At 42.2% G+C, this 17,832-nt stretch overlaps 1 protein-coding gene across 1 annotated transcript in view; it reads left to right on the top strand.

The window, feature by feature from the left end:
- The first annotated feature begins 393 nt into the window (after positions 1-393).
- Positions 394-17,832, top strand: part of LOC146365249 (transcription factor IIIB 90 kDa subunit-like) — a 126,301-nt gene continuing 108,862 nt past the window's right edge. Inside the window, exons 1-4 of the mRNA XM_084915508.1 lie at positions 394-645; positions 1,789-1,997; positions 4,520-4,600; positions 15,859-16,032. Of these exons, the coding sequence (XP_084771634.1) occupies positions 1,814-1,997; positions 4,520-4,600; positions 15,859-16,032 (439 nt within the window). The 5' untranslated portion in view covers positions 394-645; positions 1,789-1,813. The remainder of the gene's footprint in view (positions 646-1,788; positions 1,998-4,519; positions 4,601-15,858; positions 16,033-17,832) is intronic.

The raw sequence follows: 17,832 nt of genomic DNA, 5'->3' as shown, positions 1-17,832 counted from the left end.
ACACATAGGCTGTTGCTATTGTTTAGCCTAATTGTGGTTTTAAGATTTTTAAGTACGCCCAAATGCAACAGAAAAGTTTGATATGAAAAAGAACACATGAAGGAAAAACGAAACGGATATGGGACACTTTTATTTTATTATATTTCCTGTTAGTTTGTAAACCGGCGACAGGGGACGTACCATAATACAAATAACCTCGGTGATCATATCTATGGTATAAACTTTTTGTATGAAATATATTTCAATTACTGATAATCTTTCGTCACACAACATATAGTTCACTCAAAATTAATATCAAAAAGGTTCTAAAACTTAATCCTCTGCGCGACCATGATTTGAAATAAATATAATGCTGACATAGTGACACCCCTCACGGCAGAGTTGGTCTCGCCCGAGTTCCCTGGGCATCAAACGCACATGTTTTCACGTCGGGTGTGTTGTGTTAAGGATTGTTCCAGCGTTAACAGCATTTTTGAAATATCTGTTTGTTGTCACGCTTCTGTTTGCTCTCCAGAGACTACAGTTACAAACAGTGAAGCACCACAGTCAATGAGAAATACTTTCAAATCAGCGTCTGTCGAAAACACTAGAGCCGAGGAGGCTGACTCGTGGCTGCATGCTGCCGCTGACTTCACCAGACTAGAGGTATGAATGCTGTCAGCACACATTATATGTGTGTGTTTGTGTAGCCTTTCGTGACGCTTCTTTATTTCGGATACGCATGACTTCGTGTCGGTATTAGCATGAGTGGTCGTTGCAGCGAGTTTGCCGGTAGCAGCGCTGGGCTAGCTTCTCGTTCCTTGCTGTTAACAGCCCCATGTGAACAGTGTGCTGCTCATTCGGCTAACAACAGTATCGATTAATCTAATCAAAAGGACACAAAGAGGCGAGACAATTCAGGGAGTAGTGAGTCAGCTTGTGCATTGAATAGGTCTCGCTTTTAGACAAGAAAAGTTAGAAAAACCCGAGTTAGCCGGCGGCTGCTGACCAGTGCCACGTAGCTGGCCGGCTAATGGGAGGAGAGCCGCGAGCAAGTTGTTCACAACCGCTGCAGGAGGCTGCATCATGAAACCAACAAGATGGACTGCCAGTGGGAGAAGCACTACCCTATAGACCTCTGTAATCCGAGTAAAAGTACTGATACAGCGGGGTACAATTCTCTTTTACATGCAATAGCCTCCAGTATTCGAGGGATTACCCTCCCAGGGGGCCGCAAGTTAGAGACCACCTGTGTTGTGTTGCGCCCTGCTGACCTCATGCTTGGATTACTGAACAGGGAGGAGCTCCGGGAATTTGAAAGTGTAATATAATAGAAGTTTTAGCATCAAAACATGCATACACTTGATGATCCGATACTGTATGCAAAGCAGACAAACTTGGACTCCTCAGTTATTATACGTGGTGATTTTAAGAAAGACAACCTGATCCTGGAAGTGCCTAAACACAGCTAGTTTGTTACATGCTCGTCCAGATCCCTATTACACTACAGTAGACAGTGCTAATCACATGGTCCCTGTGACATAACTGGTAACATTTCTTAACGGAATGTCAATCCAAAGATGAGACCCAAAGTGATTATAAAATTTTGCAAACTGTCCAAAAAGAGAGGCAGCATGACTTCACACATGTATAATCAAAGGTACAAAAAACAAAAGATGTCAGTGGACCACAATGAAACACATACCGACTACAGAGACGCAAGGTGTCTCCTTTCCTCTTTCTATGTAGGGAGCCAGTTATGTACTTAAGCTACTTCCTGTATTTACTGGCCTTATCTTTTCCCATCAGGCTTTGAGACTTGAGGAACGACACCATGAGCTCCAAGGTGTGTAAGAACTGTGGCAGTTCGGACATTGATGTCGACCACGCACGCGGCGATGCGGTATGCATGGGCTGCGGCTCTGTGCTGGAGGACAACATCATTGTGTCTGAAGTGGAGTTTGTGGAGACGGGAGGTGGAGGGTCGCTGGCTGTTGGACAGTTTGTCTCTGCAGAAGGTGAGAAAGACAGGACATTTGCTGCCTGTTGCTCTGCTGTCTCTCTAGATCTACTGTGGATTTCTTTCCTGTGTGGGTTTGAGCTGAACCAATACATGAAGGACAGACTAGTGGACTCACTGACTGGACAGTTTGCATGAAAATAATGGCATTAGGTTTTCTATTGTGTACATGTGTACTCGAATTATATATCCACTGTACATAAGTCAAAATGTGTGCAAATAATTCCCGAGAGCTGAAGGCTCAGCCTCGCGGTTCTTCTTTCTGATTGGGTCAGCCAATCAGAAAGAAGAACCGCGCTCTTTAAGTTCAATTCAGTTCAATTTTACCTTTTATAGGATGAAATCTTAACAGTTGTCTCAAGGTGCTTTTATATTGTAAGGTAAAGAGGCTACAATAATCAAGAGAAACCCCCAACAATCAGATGGCCCTGTATGAGAAAACACTTGGCTGCAGTGGGAAGCAAAAACTCCCTTTTAACTGGAAGAAATGTATGATAGAGCCAGGCTCAGGGAGGGGCAGCCATCTGCCAAGACTGTTGGGGTTGAGGGGAAGGAGATGGGACAAAAGATACAGACATGTGAAGTAAATGCAAGCTCAAAAAGAAAAAGTGCCCAGAGTCATCATTTGGTTACAGATTGGGCACAAAGATTAGACACCTCCTCACATGCCTGAAAGTTGTGATCGGTTCAGCCAGACAGTGATTTAGAGCTCCAAGGCAACAACAGCACACACATGCTCAAGATGTTCAGTTCAGTTACTCGATTTAACAAAGCTAAAGCAGGGCGCAGCCTAGTCAGCACTCACCTTTCACCCTAACGTTACTGTGCACCTGTTGTCAATAAAAAGTAAATAAACAATTCTCTTATAAATGAGTGAAAAACTGGAACTTTTCTGTTATTTCATGGAATATTAACAACAAAAATGTAATTACTTCAGGTATGTATTGCCTTCGTTGGTTAAAAAAAAACAACTGTAAAATGTGACAGCTGCAATGATGGAGAGAAATTTGAGACTTAACTGCATCTGTTTTGCAAAGTTGTATAGAGGGCTGGACTGGAAGCTTTGGTGCCAAGATGCATAGTTGACACCACTATAAGAGTTGTTTAGACGAATTACACTCAGTTCTCATAAAAGAGTTTTAGCTTTAGAAACAAAAAACATTTTTTTCTAAATGGGGAGGCATGGGGGGAAACCCCCCCGAATGAGCATAGGAAAGTTGCATAAAAACAGGCTGTGGCTGACTTTTGTGCATCTTTATTGTGGTTGCCATGGGCCTGTGGGATACCCGGGTGCTCGTCGCTGTCCTGTATATTTGCAATTCTGGTAGCTACCAGGAGGCAGAATTGCCTGGTTTGGCTAAAAAGAAACATGATAACATTTATAATGTAACAACGTCACACCAAAATCCACTCTAAAGCTCTAATCTGCAGCATTGTCACTTTGGACTAAAGAGTAACAAAGAGTGTGCAATTAGTGCCAAATGAAATCTCTGTTCTAAATGCTGCTTGTGGCTGAAGGTGATCATGTGGATCAAAATGCTCCACTGCTGGTATAAATAAAATACTGATGGCTTTGGGTTTGTGTCTAATGGTTTTACTGTTTACACAGTCTGACTACAAGAAAACTGGACTAATTCAACCGCTGATGTCAAAGAAGCATAGACTGCATAAAAAAGATGGACTTTGCTACCAAGGTCTGAAAAGTGACATCAGAACCTGCATTCTTTTTCATGGCCAGTAGATGGCGATCTCTGTGGTTTCCACAAGAGATTTGGTCAAATAAAAGTGTGAGAAAGAGCCTTACTGTTCACTCTCACGCTGTATGTCCTCAGTAAACTTTCCCAATGACCTTATGGGCTTAATTGCTGGGTTTGTGTCTTATTTAATACAAGGTGATGTTTAATTTGTAAAATATGGTTACACTGGAGTAAAATAAGCTATAACGGAGTGTTTACTTTTGGTTTGTGATGAAAGGGTGAAATGTGGGCCTAAATGGGCTGGGGGGACAAGCTGTTTGTGAGTGTCGAGGTGTGGGACCTGATTGACCTGAGGCGCTGACCAGAGGGCAGCGGGTCAAACAGGCGGCGGGTGGGTGCAGAGGGTCACCTGTGATGGCCCTGGTTATAGGAGGATCTGGCGATGGCTTCTTAAGTGTAAAGAAATGAAACTGTAGGATTTACTTTTTGTTTTAAAGCTGCAGCAGCGAGCTAAAAATTGACTGCAAAAGCTGTTTTGATTATAGATGATTGTGGTTTTCTGCCTTTATGTGTGACTGTGAAACATGGAAGTTTTCTGCTTTATTTTTTCATGTTAGTTAATGAAATGTCTGAGTAAACTCTGTGCTTGGTGGGACATTGTATACATTTTTAAATATCAAACTATGAAGATAATAATGCTAAGACAGGAAATTTGGCCCATCTATTTCCAGGAATAACGGCAAAGTTCTTGTTTCTAAATAACTAAATAAAGTGTTTGAGTGTTTTGCTGAAAATCTGTTTCTGTGCATCTTCTGTCCTTCAGATGGAGCCAGACATCCATCCTTTGGTGACGGGCACTTCTCAGGGATGGGCAAGGCATCCCGAGCTCAGACGCTGCAGAGAGGTGAGTGGCCATTAGATGGCACCACACTCCACCTTAAAAGCCTACGGGAGTTTAAGGTGCATGGTGTAACCTCAATTAAAAAGCAGTTGCGATGCTGTGTGAAATATAAGTAAAAACATAATGGTTTGTTTGCAGATCTCATAAACACACATTTAATTTTACAATAGAACACAGAAAACTGAGACTTTACTACTTAACAACAAAAAGCTGAAAACGTAGGCACTCCAAAGAAAGAGCTGGAGCATTGTGCGCTGGCAACAAATCAGTAACATGACTGGACATAAAAATAGCATCTTACAGAGACAGAGGTCCTCCACATTCACACATTTACAAATGGTAGAGCAATTTCAGAATAATGTTCCTTAGTGTAAAATTGTCATGTCTCATAATATCATACAAAGACTGAGAGATGCTGGAGAAATCTGTGTATTAGATGGATTGGATGTTGTGTGCTTGTGGGACTGCTTTAATAAGACGCATAATTCTCTCAAGCAAATCAGCGGATTGTCTCAAGAACGCAAACACAAATCCCCGTGCCAACCATAAATGCAGATTGAAGTTCTGTCATGCAACGAAGAGGCCACATGTGCACACGCTGCCTTCTCTGGGCCAAAGTTCACGACTGAGGAAAATGGAAGATGAATTGAAATCAGCCCTCAGTTCAAAAGCCTGCATCTGTGATAGTATGGAGGCGCTTTAAATAGTTGTTGAAACATCTGTATGCTCTATTGTTTATGAAATATAGGTTTGAGATTTGCAAGTCAATGCATTCTGTTTGTATTTACATTGCACGTGGTATTGCTGTATACTGCAAACTTTGCTGTCTTCATTTGCTTCTTTAGTGTCGGGATCACCCTTCAACACGTGATCCGAGGTTGCGTTTTTGTGTGTTCATGCAGAATGCAGCTTGGGCAATAAATGAAGGAGGAGACAACTTCAGGTCTTTTGCACGGGCATCAATAATTCATTTAATCTTATTTCATGTCGAGCGTAAACTTCTCCTCTGAAAGCAGCTCCGTTGCAACACGTTGGTGTCTTTGACTTCACTCGAGTGATTAAAGTCTTTATGTTTTCAGAGGAGGTTTACTTTGAATCATTTTATGCTGTTTGCTCAAAGCCCTCTCGGAAGTGCAGCTTTGAGCCACAGCAGCAGCTTGCTTTTGATTTACTTTACAGTATGAAACTATTATAGTGTTTGTTCATTACACCCAGCACTCAGCAGGGTTATGTACCAGGAGAGTTCACAAGAACACTGTAAACCCCAAAAGACAGTCCCAATAAGCAGTGTGTGTGGTCAAGCTTTTTACGTGATAAAGCTTTAAGTTTGTAAAAGTTGTGAACAATAATAAACTGTCATTTAGAACAAGTCTCTTATGGGGTTTTTGCCTTTTAAGGGAAAACTGTGAGCCTCTGTTTGCAGACACCAGTGTGGGTTTTTATCAATCACTTGTATCCATCTGTGATATGTCGTACCACATCGTGTGACTCAACCTCAGCTTGTCATTTAGACCAGCATGTGCATGCTCAGTGTGCTCAGATGGTCATGTGATTGTGTGTTGTCAGGCTTGGTGTAAGTGACGGTTATTTCTGTACGGAAGCTGCTTTTATTTAGTTGAAAATCCTCATCTATCCAATATGAGGTTGTGGGAGGGGGCTGGAGCTATCCCAGCTAATGTTGGGTTAGAAGTGTTTTAAAAGGTCATTTTACATAAAAATGTATTGAGGCAGATAAAGTTTTAACAGCAAGAAACTTCAAGCAGAAGCAGGCTCAGGGAGGGGCTGCCATCAGCTGTGGGTGAGGGGAAGCCTGACTCTTCAGCTGCTAAATTTGCTAGTATTTTAAAGGCATTTTTTCACTTGTAGTTCGTTTATTCTGGTCCGAATCAGTTGGTGAGTTTGTAAACTTGTAGCTTTTTCCCATGGTTTGGTTTGTTTTCACACAGAGAAAAATCCAATTAAACCAAAAGTAAACCAAACGGCATCACTACAAACCACGTGAGGATATTCAGTCCCCTTATTGGCCAGATGTGTCAGGGGTGGAAGAAAGAACCACAGCTGGGATTAAAAAGATAAACACCACAGCTGTGAAAGCACCCCAACCTCTAGTTTTTGTGTGTGGTTACTGTTTTGGTGTTATGCCTTTTCTGGTAGTACCCAGCAAGATTTTTTTTTAGTGTTTTCTGTGAAAACAGCTGAGTGTTGTGGTGAAAACACCACTGAGAGAGCAGCGATGGTGAGCCAAAACAGTCTTAACAGTGAACTTAAAGTCACCATCATGTGCTGTAAAGCTTTGAGGAGCTGCACATTTTCTGTCACTTAACCAAGTGATGTAAAAGCTCACCTTTCTGAAAGCGGAGTGTTTCTAGTACATTTGAGCATGCTCTCTTCATCCGAGGTGCTGTGAGAGTTGTTCCAAATGGGAAAATCAGTATTCACTTTGACTCCAGTGTCCTTTTTCCTCTTTTGGATTTTCTTTGTGTGTAGGATAAGCTGCTGTCAGCTGATATTATCAACCTGTCATGCTCTAAATTACAGTGCTGGGGGCCCCTGTGGGAACCTCGAGGGGTCTTGGTGGGTGTCCCTGGAGCTCTTGCTGACACGGGACTTTAGTCTAAAAACGCATCAGCAACTTGCAGACACAGACGAGCAACCGCTTGGCTGCTGGCAGCCGGACAGAGAGCCCAAACGTCGACTGCCAGCAGCTGGTTACCGCAGCGACGACCGTCTGCTCAGCTGATGATGTTTAATGCGACAGAGCCACGGAGTCACAGGGCTGTCAGACTGCAGCAGGCGCTGAGTAATGGCAGTGTGCGCATGGATGCAGGGGATTAGCAGGGAGAGATACGAGGGTGTGGATTGAGGAATACTGCTGTTAAATGCTGCGTGTGTGTTTTGTAACTGGGTGAGGATGGAGGCTTGTATGTAGGATATTTCTACCATGCTGTTTGTGTATGTGTGTGGGGCTTTATTCTGCTGTCACATGGAGTCTGAAGGATGGTTTGAACTTTTAGGAAAGGATAAGCTTGCAGCTTATACATGCTCATCAGCAAGGAACAACATAAGAGTATAAAAACACCTCGCTCTGTTGTCAAACAACTTGGGTTTACATTAAATACCCTGATGCTACGGAGAGAAGCCTCGTCCATGTCTTTACACTGAACATCATCATGTGGTGGAGAGGAAGCAGGAGGAGCTGCCCGGTCCCCAGCTGAGGTCAAGATTAGTTTTCATACATAAAGCCTTGATTATTGAGTGACCTCACTGTGCGAGTCCACTGAGGTCCGCTCGGTACGAATCACGTTCATTTGGTCATCACAGTGAGTGCGAGAGTGCATGTCAAAATAGTGCCTGCCCTCATGTTGGTGACCGTGCAGACCATGTGGTCCACAGTGCACCAACTACACATGGTGGCAGACATCAAGTGGACTTGGAAGTATAGCAGGAATGACTACTTGGTCATCAGATTTCCAGCTGTGTGTGTGTCCACAGTGAAGTATAATCGAGGCTTTAACTAATGATGTTTATATAATAATAAACCCTTTGCATGGAAGTCGTGCACATTCATTCATGAACAGGAAGATAGCCAAAGATGCCACATTGCTTGCGTATGAGATTGTTGGATTAAAAGCAGTTAAATGTAGGAAAAAGTACTTGCATGACTTTCTGTGTGAATGGTTGAATGTTGTGAGTATAAACATGTTTAAAGCACCTGTGTGTGCTATATAAGAGCCAGTTCATTTACCATGAAAAGATATCCTAGAATTTCACTCACCTCCATGTATAAACTTTGTTGATAGAGCAAGCCATAATAGCCGTAATATCAGTTATTTTAAGTAAGAATAATGAGTCCAAGTTTAATTTGAGTCATGAAGGGGATGATTTTTAATGTATGACATTTAATGTCCTTAGTTCCCAGTGAAGTTTTTAATTTTACTGCAACTATTTTTATTATTTATGTATGTAAAGAAAAACAAATCATACATGCCAGGATCAATTTTGGGAGAGTCAAACCAAACTCCTGTTGAAATCTCCAACAGTGGGTTAAATTATTCCACAGGATGCTAAACAGTGTTTAGTCAGCCTCTCAGGCCTCCATATTTCACACCATGTAGTAAATGAATGTGATGTTTATTCTTAAGATACTCGAGGCTCTCTAAATACTGGTGTTGTATTTTAAATTAACCTTGTTAATGAAAACTATTGATTTATTTTCCTATTCACAATTCAGTTCTAATGCTAATATTAATCATTATATTGATATGAGACAAACGTAAAAACACCATGGCCCAGACCTCCCTCTCCTCAGCCACCTCCTCTGGGTTATTCAGGGGAACACAGAGCATCTGTTGTCAATGAATATGTGGTACAACCACTCAGTGGGCTTTCTTGCTTGTGCGGTTGTTGGTGTGTGGACCAGAGAAGTATACAAAGAGCTGTCTCTTAGTCCCGGAGAACTCCCCTCTCGCTCGCTTACCTATTTCAGTTCCCTTGTCAACCAATCAGGTTTGACTGATGCACAGCATCCTCCATATCCATAACATACATTTGAGGTATTGGAGGAATGCATACGAGCATGTTTGCAGTGGTAGGCTGTCCAAAGGGAAATGCATACGCACACAAATGCAGTTGCTGGCCTATAAGGGAGCAGCAGAAATTAGCATTTGGAGGGCAACAGGATTTATGACCTGTACTGCAGCTGACCACCAGGGGATGGTCGAGACGTTCTGGCTTGTTTTTTGCGGAGCTGTCATGCTGTCCATCTTTTTATACAGCGACTGTGCTTCCAACTTTTTTTCACAGATTTATATGCTGAAATAATGGAAAATGAGTTAAAAAGAAACAAGTGAGGGACGGTGTTGTCCTCGTGTATTGGTTATTAGTAATGCCAGTAGACCAAGTTTTTGTCTTTAGTCTGTATGCTACGCTAACCATGCTTGTGCATGCTTCAGTTCTACTATGCAGGCTTGAGAGTAACATTGATCTTCTTAAATATTTCCTAGTAGCTGAGCACTGGTTTTGTGTGTGGGATGCTGTGTTGTGTTGGTGGCTTGTGTTTGCCAGTAGGAGTGAGCTGGTGATGGTGTATACACGTGTGGGCAGATTTATGGGCGTCTGTGGCTGTTTGAGTCTGCAGGCGTCTCTGAGAGAGAAACAACTCTTCTTCTTTCTTTCTCTTCCTCCTACTTTCTTCCCGTCCTCTGGAAAGGCTCCCCAGTGGCCGTCTGCGCCTTCGCTGTCTCCCCACCGACTGAATCATGTCTGGCAGCGGAGACCCCACCTCCTCCTGTATTTGTGTTGGGCAATAATGTATCACCAGCCCCTCGTGTATTGGTCCACGGTGTGCCGCAGTGTAGGCGTGATGACTGGAATGTAGCTTTAAAGACCGCTTCAGGCGAAAATTTTAGTGTGAAAACATGCTTGAGCTCAATATGAAGTTATGATGTAGCAATACAATGCTGTACAAAGTCTTGAGCCATCCTTCATTTCTTTGTATTTTGCCAAGAAAATGAGAAATGGGTACAGTGATTTGTTGAAACATTTAGAAAAGCATGGAAATACATTATATATGAAAGCTCAATAGTTATAGGGTTTTTAAGACAATACTAATGATTAATGGTTTAAGAAATATCTCTATATATGTTTAATTTGAAGTTATTTAGAGTCCTTTATATTATAAGTTTAAGACCCTACCATAATATAGAGAAACTGAAAACCCCAACAATCAGATGACCCCCTGTTAGCAGCACTTGATGACAGTGGGAAGGAAGAACACCCTTTTAACAGGAAGAAACCTCCAGCAGAACTAGGCTCTGGGAGGGGCGGGGCCATCTGCTGTGACTGTTAGGGAAGGAAGACGGGACAAAGACATAGTGTGGACATTAGTTGGGATGATCACCTTTATTCTTCAGCACATTCTGAGCTCTCTACAGCAGCTTGATATTTTTCTGAGTAGTCTTCAGCTGTCAGGCTTCTTGAAGGAATTCAGAGCTCTTCTTTGGATGTTGGCTGCCTTTTGTTTTGTTCGCTGTCAAGATGTCCCCACACTTGCTAGGCTGATCCATAACTGATAGTGTTCCAAATGTGTGTTTTTCTATGCAAATACTCTTTTACTGTGTTGGAAGTGTGTTTGGGTTTGTTTTCATGTTTTGGCTGCAGCACACCAAGTTGGCTTTTATGTGAATATTCTTTATTTCCAGTTTGAGTCACACCTCGTCACTTTTTTCCACTAGTTAGCTTGTAGTTACTGAGTGGTGCCTTCCATGCAAACTACATGTGGCGGCGCTAATCTGCTAGCAACAAAAAGCAATCACAAGACGGTTTTTGGTGCAGCACCCTCTTTGGAACCAATTTCCTCCAATGACAGCCAGTAACCACTGACCAGCTTGTGGGGGAATACATTTTCCTTGTGCAATTGGTAGTTGTATCACTTCACAACTCTCGAGCAATGTGAGGATGGTGTCACGTGAGAAACCTCCATACAGCCAATCAACAGGCGAAAAACTAGCAAAAAGAGATTTAGAAAACTAGAAAAGGACGAATGGATGGATCAGATCCCTTGTTGTTATATTCTTGAACCTTTCGTGTCTGATTGTAACAACGATGCAGGCCAGTTCTAAAAAAGTCAATCTGCCATTAATGAACTCTTCATTCATTCAGACTGTCTGTACTTCAGCACCAGTCACATTTTCTGCCTTCTTCTTTCTTTACTGCAAACACCGTGTTTGGTTTAATACGGCTGTCAGTGAAACACTGAAAGATTTAACTGGCCTATATCTCCTCCACTTTGTTGAGCGGTGTACATGTTCGTCTTTGCTGTCCTTATCTTACCTCTTTAAAAAGAAAAACAGACTGGAGTGCATTTATAGCTCCCCGGATGGCTTCATCAGATGTATGTGTAAATGCCACTCTCCTTCAGGGTGTCCCAGTTTGTGTCGGTGTGAATGTTATAAGGTGGTGTTTATTTTTTTATTTAGAGCCTCTGATTAAGGAGTGTTTGGGGGTTTGAGCTGAAGAGTGAGGTAAAGGCCAGTAATCTAACTTTAACCTGTGAAGAAGAGCTCTAATTAAAGCTGCATCCTGAGACTCTGTCCTACTTATTATCTGTGACGCAAACTTGGTTGGAGAGGATGGCAGTGAACATTTTCGCAAAGGATGCAACAACTTCAGTGCTTTATTCCCTTTTTTTAAAACCTTGTATTGGGGGGCAGCCCCCATTTTAAAAATATTTTGGTTCCAAACTGTTTATCACAGGGATTGTGGGATTTTGAGGACACTCAGGCCTAATGTTGGCTAATAACAAGCTGCTGTTGTTGCTTTTCAGCTGTCCAGAGACTGGAGGATTGCACGTCTGATCTGCTGATGATAAGTAATTGCGACAATATCAGGAATAAATAAACATGTTTATGCATGTTTTCAGGTGTTAGAGCCCTGACAAGTTCAGGAGATGAGGCTTTAGGTCAGGCGGAAGAGGTGCAACTGAGAGAGGAGAGAAAACGGCGAATGTTAAATGGTCACAGTTTGAAAGAGCGATTTGTGACGGTGATTTGTTTCTAACCACATATGTAACATGTTTTATGTATGTCGGGGCAACATGGTGACTTTCACAAACTGGTGCTCACTCCTATGTATTTTTAATCGATTATTTCGAAGTTCATGAGAATGTGTGAACTTGTCTTCCAACAAATTGATGTGTAATTGCACTAATCGATGTATATTTTTGAGTACTTTCCTCTTTTTTCACTGTTAAATAACTTGAGCTAACTATCCTATAACTCTACTGTTACCTTTAATTAGATGTAAAATGAACCATCATAGTCGGAGAAGCTGTTTTACCTGTTTTGGCTGTCTGTCCACTTATGTCCACTAATTACTTACTGTGGCGTTAATCATCCGTTTCTGTATGTGAACACAGTTAACTGTGACTCAGCGCTCAGCGGTTGGTCTAACCTTTCTCCTCATACTTGCCCTCTATCTGTGAATAAACAGGGCTCTCCACATCTGTGCAAACACAGCTTTAGAGAGCAGCTACCTACACCCGATTATCTATTCTGTGGACAACAATTGGCATCCTAACGATAGGATGGTGCTTTGGCGATGTAGTAAAAGACTTCCTCCCACCCCGGCTGTCGCATTTATTTTGTAGAAAACTTTGTCCTGACAGTAACGTTACAGTTCTCTCCGTGTCGTAAAGTAAACATTTAAACATCATTTAATTATGTAAAATAAGAAACTTGGTGATCAAAATTTGACCCTTTTCCCCGCCGCAGTTCTATAACACTGTAATGAAATGAAACAAACGTCTCTGTCAGGTCTCTAAGCAGAGCTGTTGCAGTTACATGTGAGCGTCTTAATCCAGGAGCTCACAGAGAGACAAACATACTGCATTTATTGCATATGAATTGTAGGAGGATTAGTCAAATAATAGGAGAAGACATATAACCCAGGATTATTCATTCTACTGGATTTACTAAGGCCACAACAATCAATTTTGTGCATAAAATTCTCTGCCGCCAAACTAGCACGTACAGTTTTATTAGAGCCGGTGACGCAAGTGATCAAGACCACAAACACTCATCCAGACGTGGTTTAGGCTGACGGCGATGGGGTATGCGTATGTCTGACGAGCTCGTGTTGACATATGCTGGAGCAGTACGATGAGACACGATGAGCCGAGTCTCTCACATTCCCAGACACCCAACTCAGTTTAGTAGGTTACACACATCTGGTTGCGTGCATGAGAATGTTTGACATGGGGAGCTTATCTGAGGTCACGAACTCACAGAAATGCACTGCAGCACTGTAATTATAAAGTCTCTCTGGAGCCTCCACCTGTGGCTACACCTGTACTGGTCCGTGCAGTGAGCTGTGGAAAACGTGTTTTTTCTGTTATTTGCGTGTAAAGATGTGGTTATGCAGCCCTTTGTGTGCCCATTTACATTTGCACACGTGTGTATAATGAAATCCGTCTGCCTCTCTACAGGTGTGTGTGCCCCGACATGCTTGTAGACGATGCTGGGCATAAAGTGATGCTTGCGTAATTACCACCATACTGATGTGAATACGGACTGTTGTTTTACTGTCTGATGGGTTGTTTAGTTTTCCTATAGGAGGCAATTCAATTCAATTCAATTTTATTTATATAGCACCAAATCATAACAGTCATCTCAAGATGCTTTAAACTTAAAAAACGCTGCAATAATAGAGAGAATCAGATGATCCCCTTTGAGCAAGAACTTGGCGACAGTAGGATTAAAACAGGAAGAAACCTTCATCAGAGCCAGGCTCAGGTCAGCCATCTGCCCCGAGCGCTTGGGGCTGATGTGAGGAAGACGGAACAAACGACACCTTGTACTACTGGGGGAAGCTGTTCCCTAAAGGATTATTAATGCCATGTAGGGTTCTGCTTGGGTTTATCATATACGGTATAGTGGATGGATCTAGCGTCTGTGACGTCACCCATTGATTTGCAAAGTCCCGTTATGGAGCCTTGATCTGAGCATTTTTGCTCTTGCCATGGTTTTTTAAATTATTATTTTTTATCCTGGATGTCCTTAAAACGCTTGTTACAAAGGTTGTCCATGTGGACAGCTGCAAATTTAGGTCGAGTTTGTAAGAGTTGATTTTGGAGCTTCTTTCTTGGCCGGCACTTTCAGTCCATGGAATTTCTGGGTTTTTCCTGAACATTATAAACAACTTCCTCTAATCTGAGACTGGCAGTTTGGGTTCTTCCAGACGTTGGCAAAGTGGTGACACATATGAGTAACTTGCACTTATGTACAGTTGTTTAAACTGATCTAGGAATCTGAAGTTGTTTAGAAATGGCTCGAGAGATCTTTGTGTAAATCTACAGTTCGCTGTCTTAGATCTTGATTGAGTTCCTTGGACTTTCCCATTGTTCCCTGCATTGGTCCAGTGAATGCTGTCAAACAAATGTGATTCATTCTGGTGAAGATAAACTACCAGTTGTTGTCAATTACAATCACAATTATGATCAAAAGGTAACACAAAGTTAACACTGAGCCTCATTAAGATAAGAAACTGTAGAACCTTGAACACCGCTTAAAATATTTAAGTGAATGTATGTACAGTATATATTTAAAGGCATCAAAGATGTATGCCGTGCAATTATTCCATCCTGGTAAAATAAAAGTCCAGAGAAATCATGAAAAGCCCAAATGACCATGGAATTCAGGCCCACGTTGAGTTGCTAGAGAAAGTTGATGACAATTGCTGAGCTTAAGCAACTGTGGACAAAATAACTCCTGGTGATGCACAGTGGGTAAATTCTGAATTAAACTTTTCTAGTTGTTGAGGCAAGTGACTGAAGGGTTTATGGGCTCAGTGTATCACTGATTGACATATTCCAGCATGGTATATTCATTAGAGAGGTACTGAGGCAATAGGAGCTTGGTATGACCATCAGCCACAAAATGATGCATGACAGATGAATAACTTTCTGTGTGTACGCCACTTTAGAATGACCAAATTTAAAAAAATGAACATAATGTTCTGTTAAGTATGATTAAATGAGTGAGTGAGCCTTTAAAATCATCAGGAATGGAGCCGATGGACTTTTTGCCCATAGTCTCCTGTAAAAGAATGGAAGGTTTGGGCACTATTGTTGTCTTTACTTTTTAGATCTGGGAGTTATATCCGGCTTTAAACTTTAAACTGGGTCTGATTGGTATACTTTATTGTTTTTGATTGAATGGATGCTGGAGTGTATTACTGTTTTTGGATGATGCCCTTAATTGTAACAGCTTTCTGAATTTTTTTTCAGAAGACACCAAAGCGATTTTTGCTGTTATAATAAACTTAAAATGAGGCGAGTATGGAGGGCATGTTTTGCCTTGGATGTGATGATTTGCTTCTTAAACACATCCACAGAAAAGAAACTAACTCTCCACGTGTCCATCTCTCACTTACATTTCAACTAAATCTTCTTGGATAGTCATAGGTGATATATGTCAGATTTCTCTGGAAAAAATCACTTGGACTTCCATGAAATTCTCCCTGTTAATTTATTGAATCACATGTCATCATCAGGTCAAAGCTTCCAGTATGCAAGAATTATTTTCCATGACAGTTTCTGGGCGCACTCATGCAGGCAGAAGACAAACCTTGCAGTCACACGCTGAGCTCTCCCCTGAAACTTGCTTTTCTGCTTTTCTGTATCGATCCTAAATGTCTGCAGGTTGCAGATCACTTGTACTTTTCTTTGTTTCTGTGAGCTGATGTCTGTCTGTTTGTGTCCCCAGCGAAACAGCACATCAACATCGTGGGGAACCAGCTACAGATGAACCAGCACCATATGGACACAGCTTTGAACTTCTACAAGATGGCACTCATCAAACACCTGACCCGTGGCCGCAAGGCCTCCCACGTCATCGCCGCCTGCATCTACATGGTCTGCCGAACCGAGGGAACGCCGCGTATCCTTTCTGCTCAGAATAATAAAATAAAATGTCCAGCATAGGTTCCTTTTACATATCCTGCTCGACTGCATTATTTTACTTGTCTAAATGTATTCATGGAGCATTTATGAAGAAAATACATCTGGATATAAGAGCAAAATATGTGTTTATATGAAAGTCACCCTCTGAACGGCCTACCATGGCGATGCTGTGCTTCATCCTGTTTTATGGATGAAGCTTGCCTTCACAGCTCTATCCCTTCTTAGAAGAAACACACAAAACATATTTTTCTGCATGCCTCTTACTGCTTCTGTTACGTGTCCGCGGTGCCATATATCTGGCATCTTGTAAGCGATTGTCTCATGGCAAACAGATATGTGTCCCTCTTTCGCAACAGAAAATAGTTCTCGGTCTCACCACTCGATACACCATCTGCCTTAAACATCAGCTTTGTAGTTTTGTTTGCTAGCTGACTTTCTAGGCTGTAAGTGTGTCTGTCTGATGTGTAGGGTCAAGGAATGCAAATTAGCATGACTCCGAGAGCCAAAATTGAGAGATCAATGGGAACTACATCAGGCTGAGTTGAACTAGAATGACAAATTAGAAGTGTGTCAAGCTGGCAAGTTAGCCATCTGCCTGTGTGTGTTGGTTTAAATGAATGTAATAAAGAATGCTCTCTGAGGGGAAGCCTGATCAAAGAAGTTTCCTCCATAACCGAGCTGCTTTTCCTGCATGCACCAGGGAACCCTTTCCTTTCTATCGCGCTCCTCCTGCAGCGGTTGAGCAGATGTTCAGTATTAGCTGAGACAAAGTTGCAAGTTAAATTTGCAAACCCGCCTTTTATACCGATGGAGGGTGGCACAATAAAGCCAGCAGGTTGCTTTTGATGTGAGCCTGCGGAGGCCGGGCCGCCTGTCACCGCCTTTCTAAATGTTTCATACAGCGCTAACGGCAGCTTATTGAAGTCGAGAGTGATGTGTCATCATCGGGATAATGGGACTTTTTGGTTCATCCTTTTTTCATAAGCACAGAAGCTCTTTATTTGTTTTTTTCTGCTCTCAGTGTGGGTTTACTCCTGACTCACTTCACCTCCGAGGGTGATTGCGTTATGTAACTGCTGCACAGAACGGCCGGGGATAGGTTTGCCTAATGAAAAGAGGCGAGCAGGGTGTAATGCATTCCTGCTGCATTGTTTGCTGGGCTTTTGTGTTTGTGTGTGCGCGCGTGTTGGCGCAGGCCTGTCTGTTTGTGCATGTTTTGAAGAGTGTCACTGGGGTAAAAATAGCTCTGCTCGCTTCCTTTTCCACAGCTGGGTGATTCTGTAATGTTGTCGCAGGGGAGGATGAGGACAAAGACGGAAGGAGAAGGAGAGTGGAGTAAAAAAGGGAAACATCCGTCAAACCTGGGGTTTAATTTACGAGGAGCGGCCACACTGTTGGGGTCATTCATCCATTTTCAGACGCTCACCGATCGTTCATGTGTTGTGAATTTTCTATTTGTCTTTCTGACCTTCCTTCAATACATTCTTTCTATTTTCAGTTTTCCTGCTGTCTCATAATTCAGTAGATTCCCATAAACTTCTTGTTTATGTTATGCTTCTTCTTCACTGTGGTGAATCATCTGCCTCCATCTCATCCTATGCTTAGCATCCTGTTGTGCTCTCAGTATATCCATGACCCTTCTCTGTCTTCTACTTTTCCTCCTGCCTGTAAGATCCATCTTTGACATCTTTTGTCCAGTATATCCACTGTCCCTCCTCTGCATGTGTCCAATCCATCTTGACCTTGGATCTTTAACCTTGTCTCTTGGTTCTGTATG

Source organism: Perissodus microlepis, chromosome 19, assembly GCF_051167445.1.
Source record: "Perissodus microlepis isolate ML-2025 ecotype Zambia chromosome 19, ASM5116744v1, whole genome shotgun sequence".
NCBI lineage: Eukaryota > Metazoa > Chordata > Actinopteri > Cichliformes > Cichlidae > Perissodus > Perissodus microlepis.
Note: the sequence above shows the minus strand (reverse complement) of the source record. Positions and strands in the feature narration are given on the sequence as shown.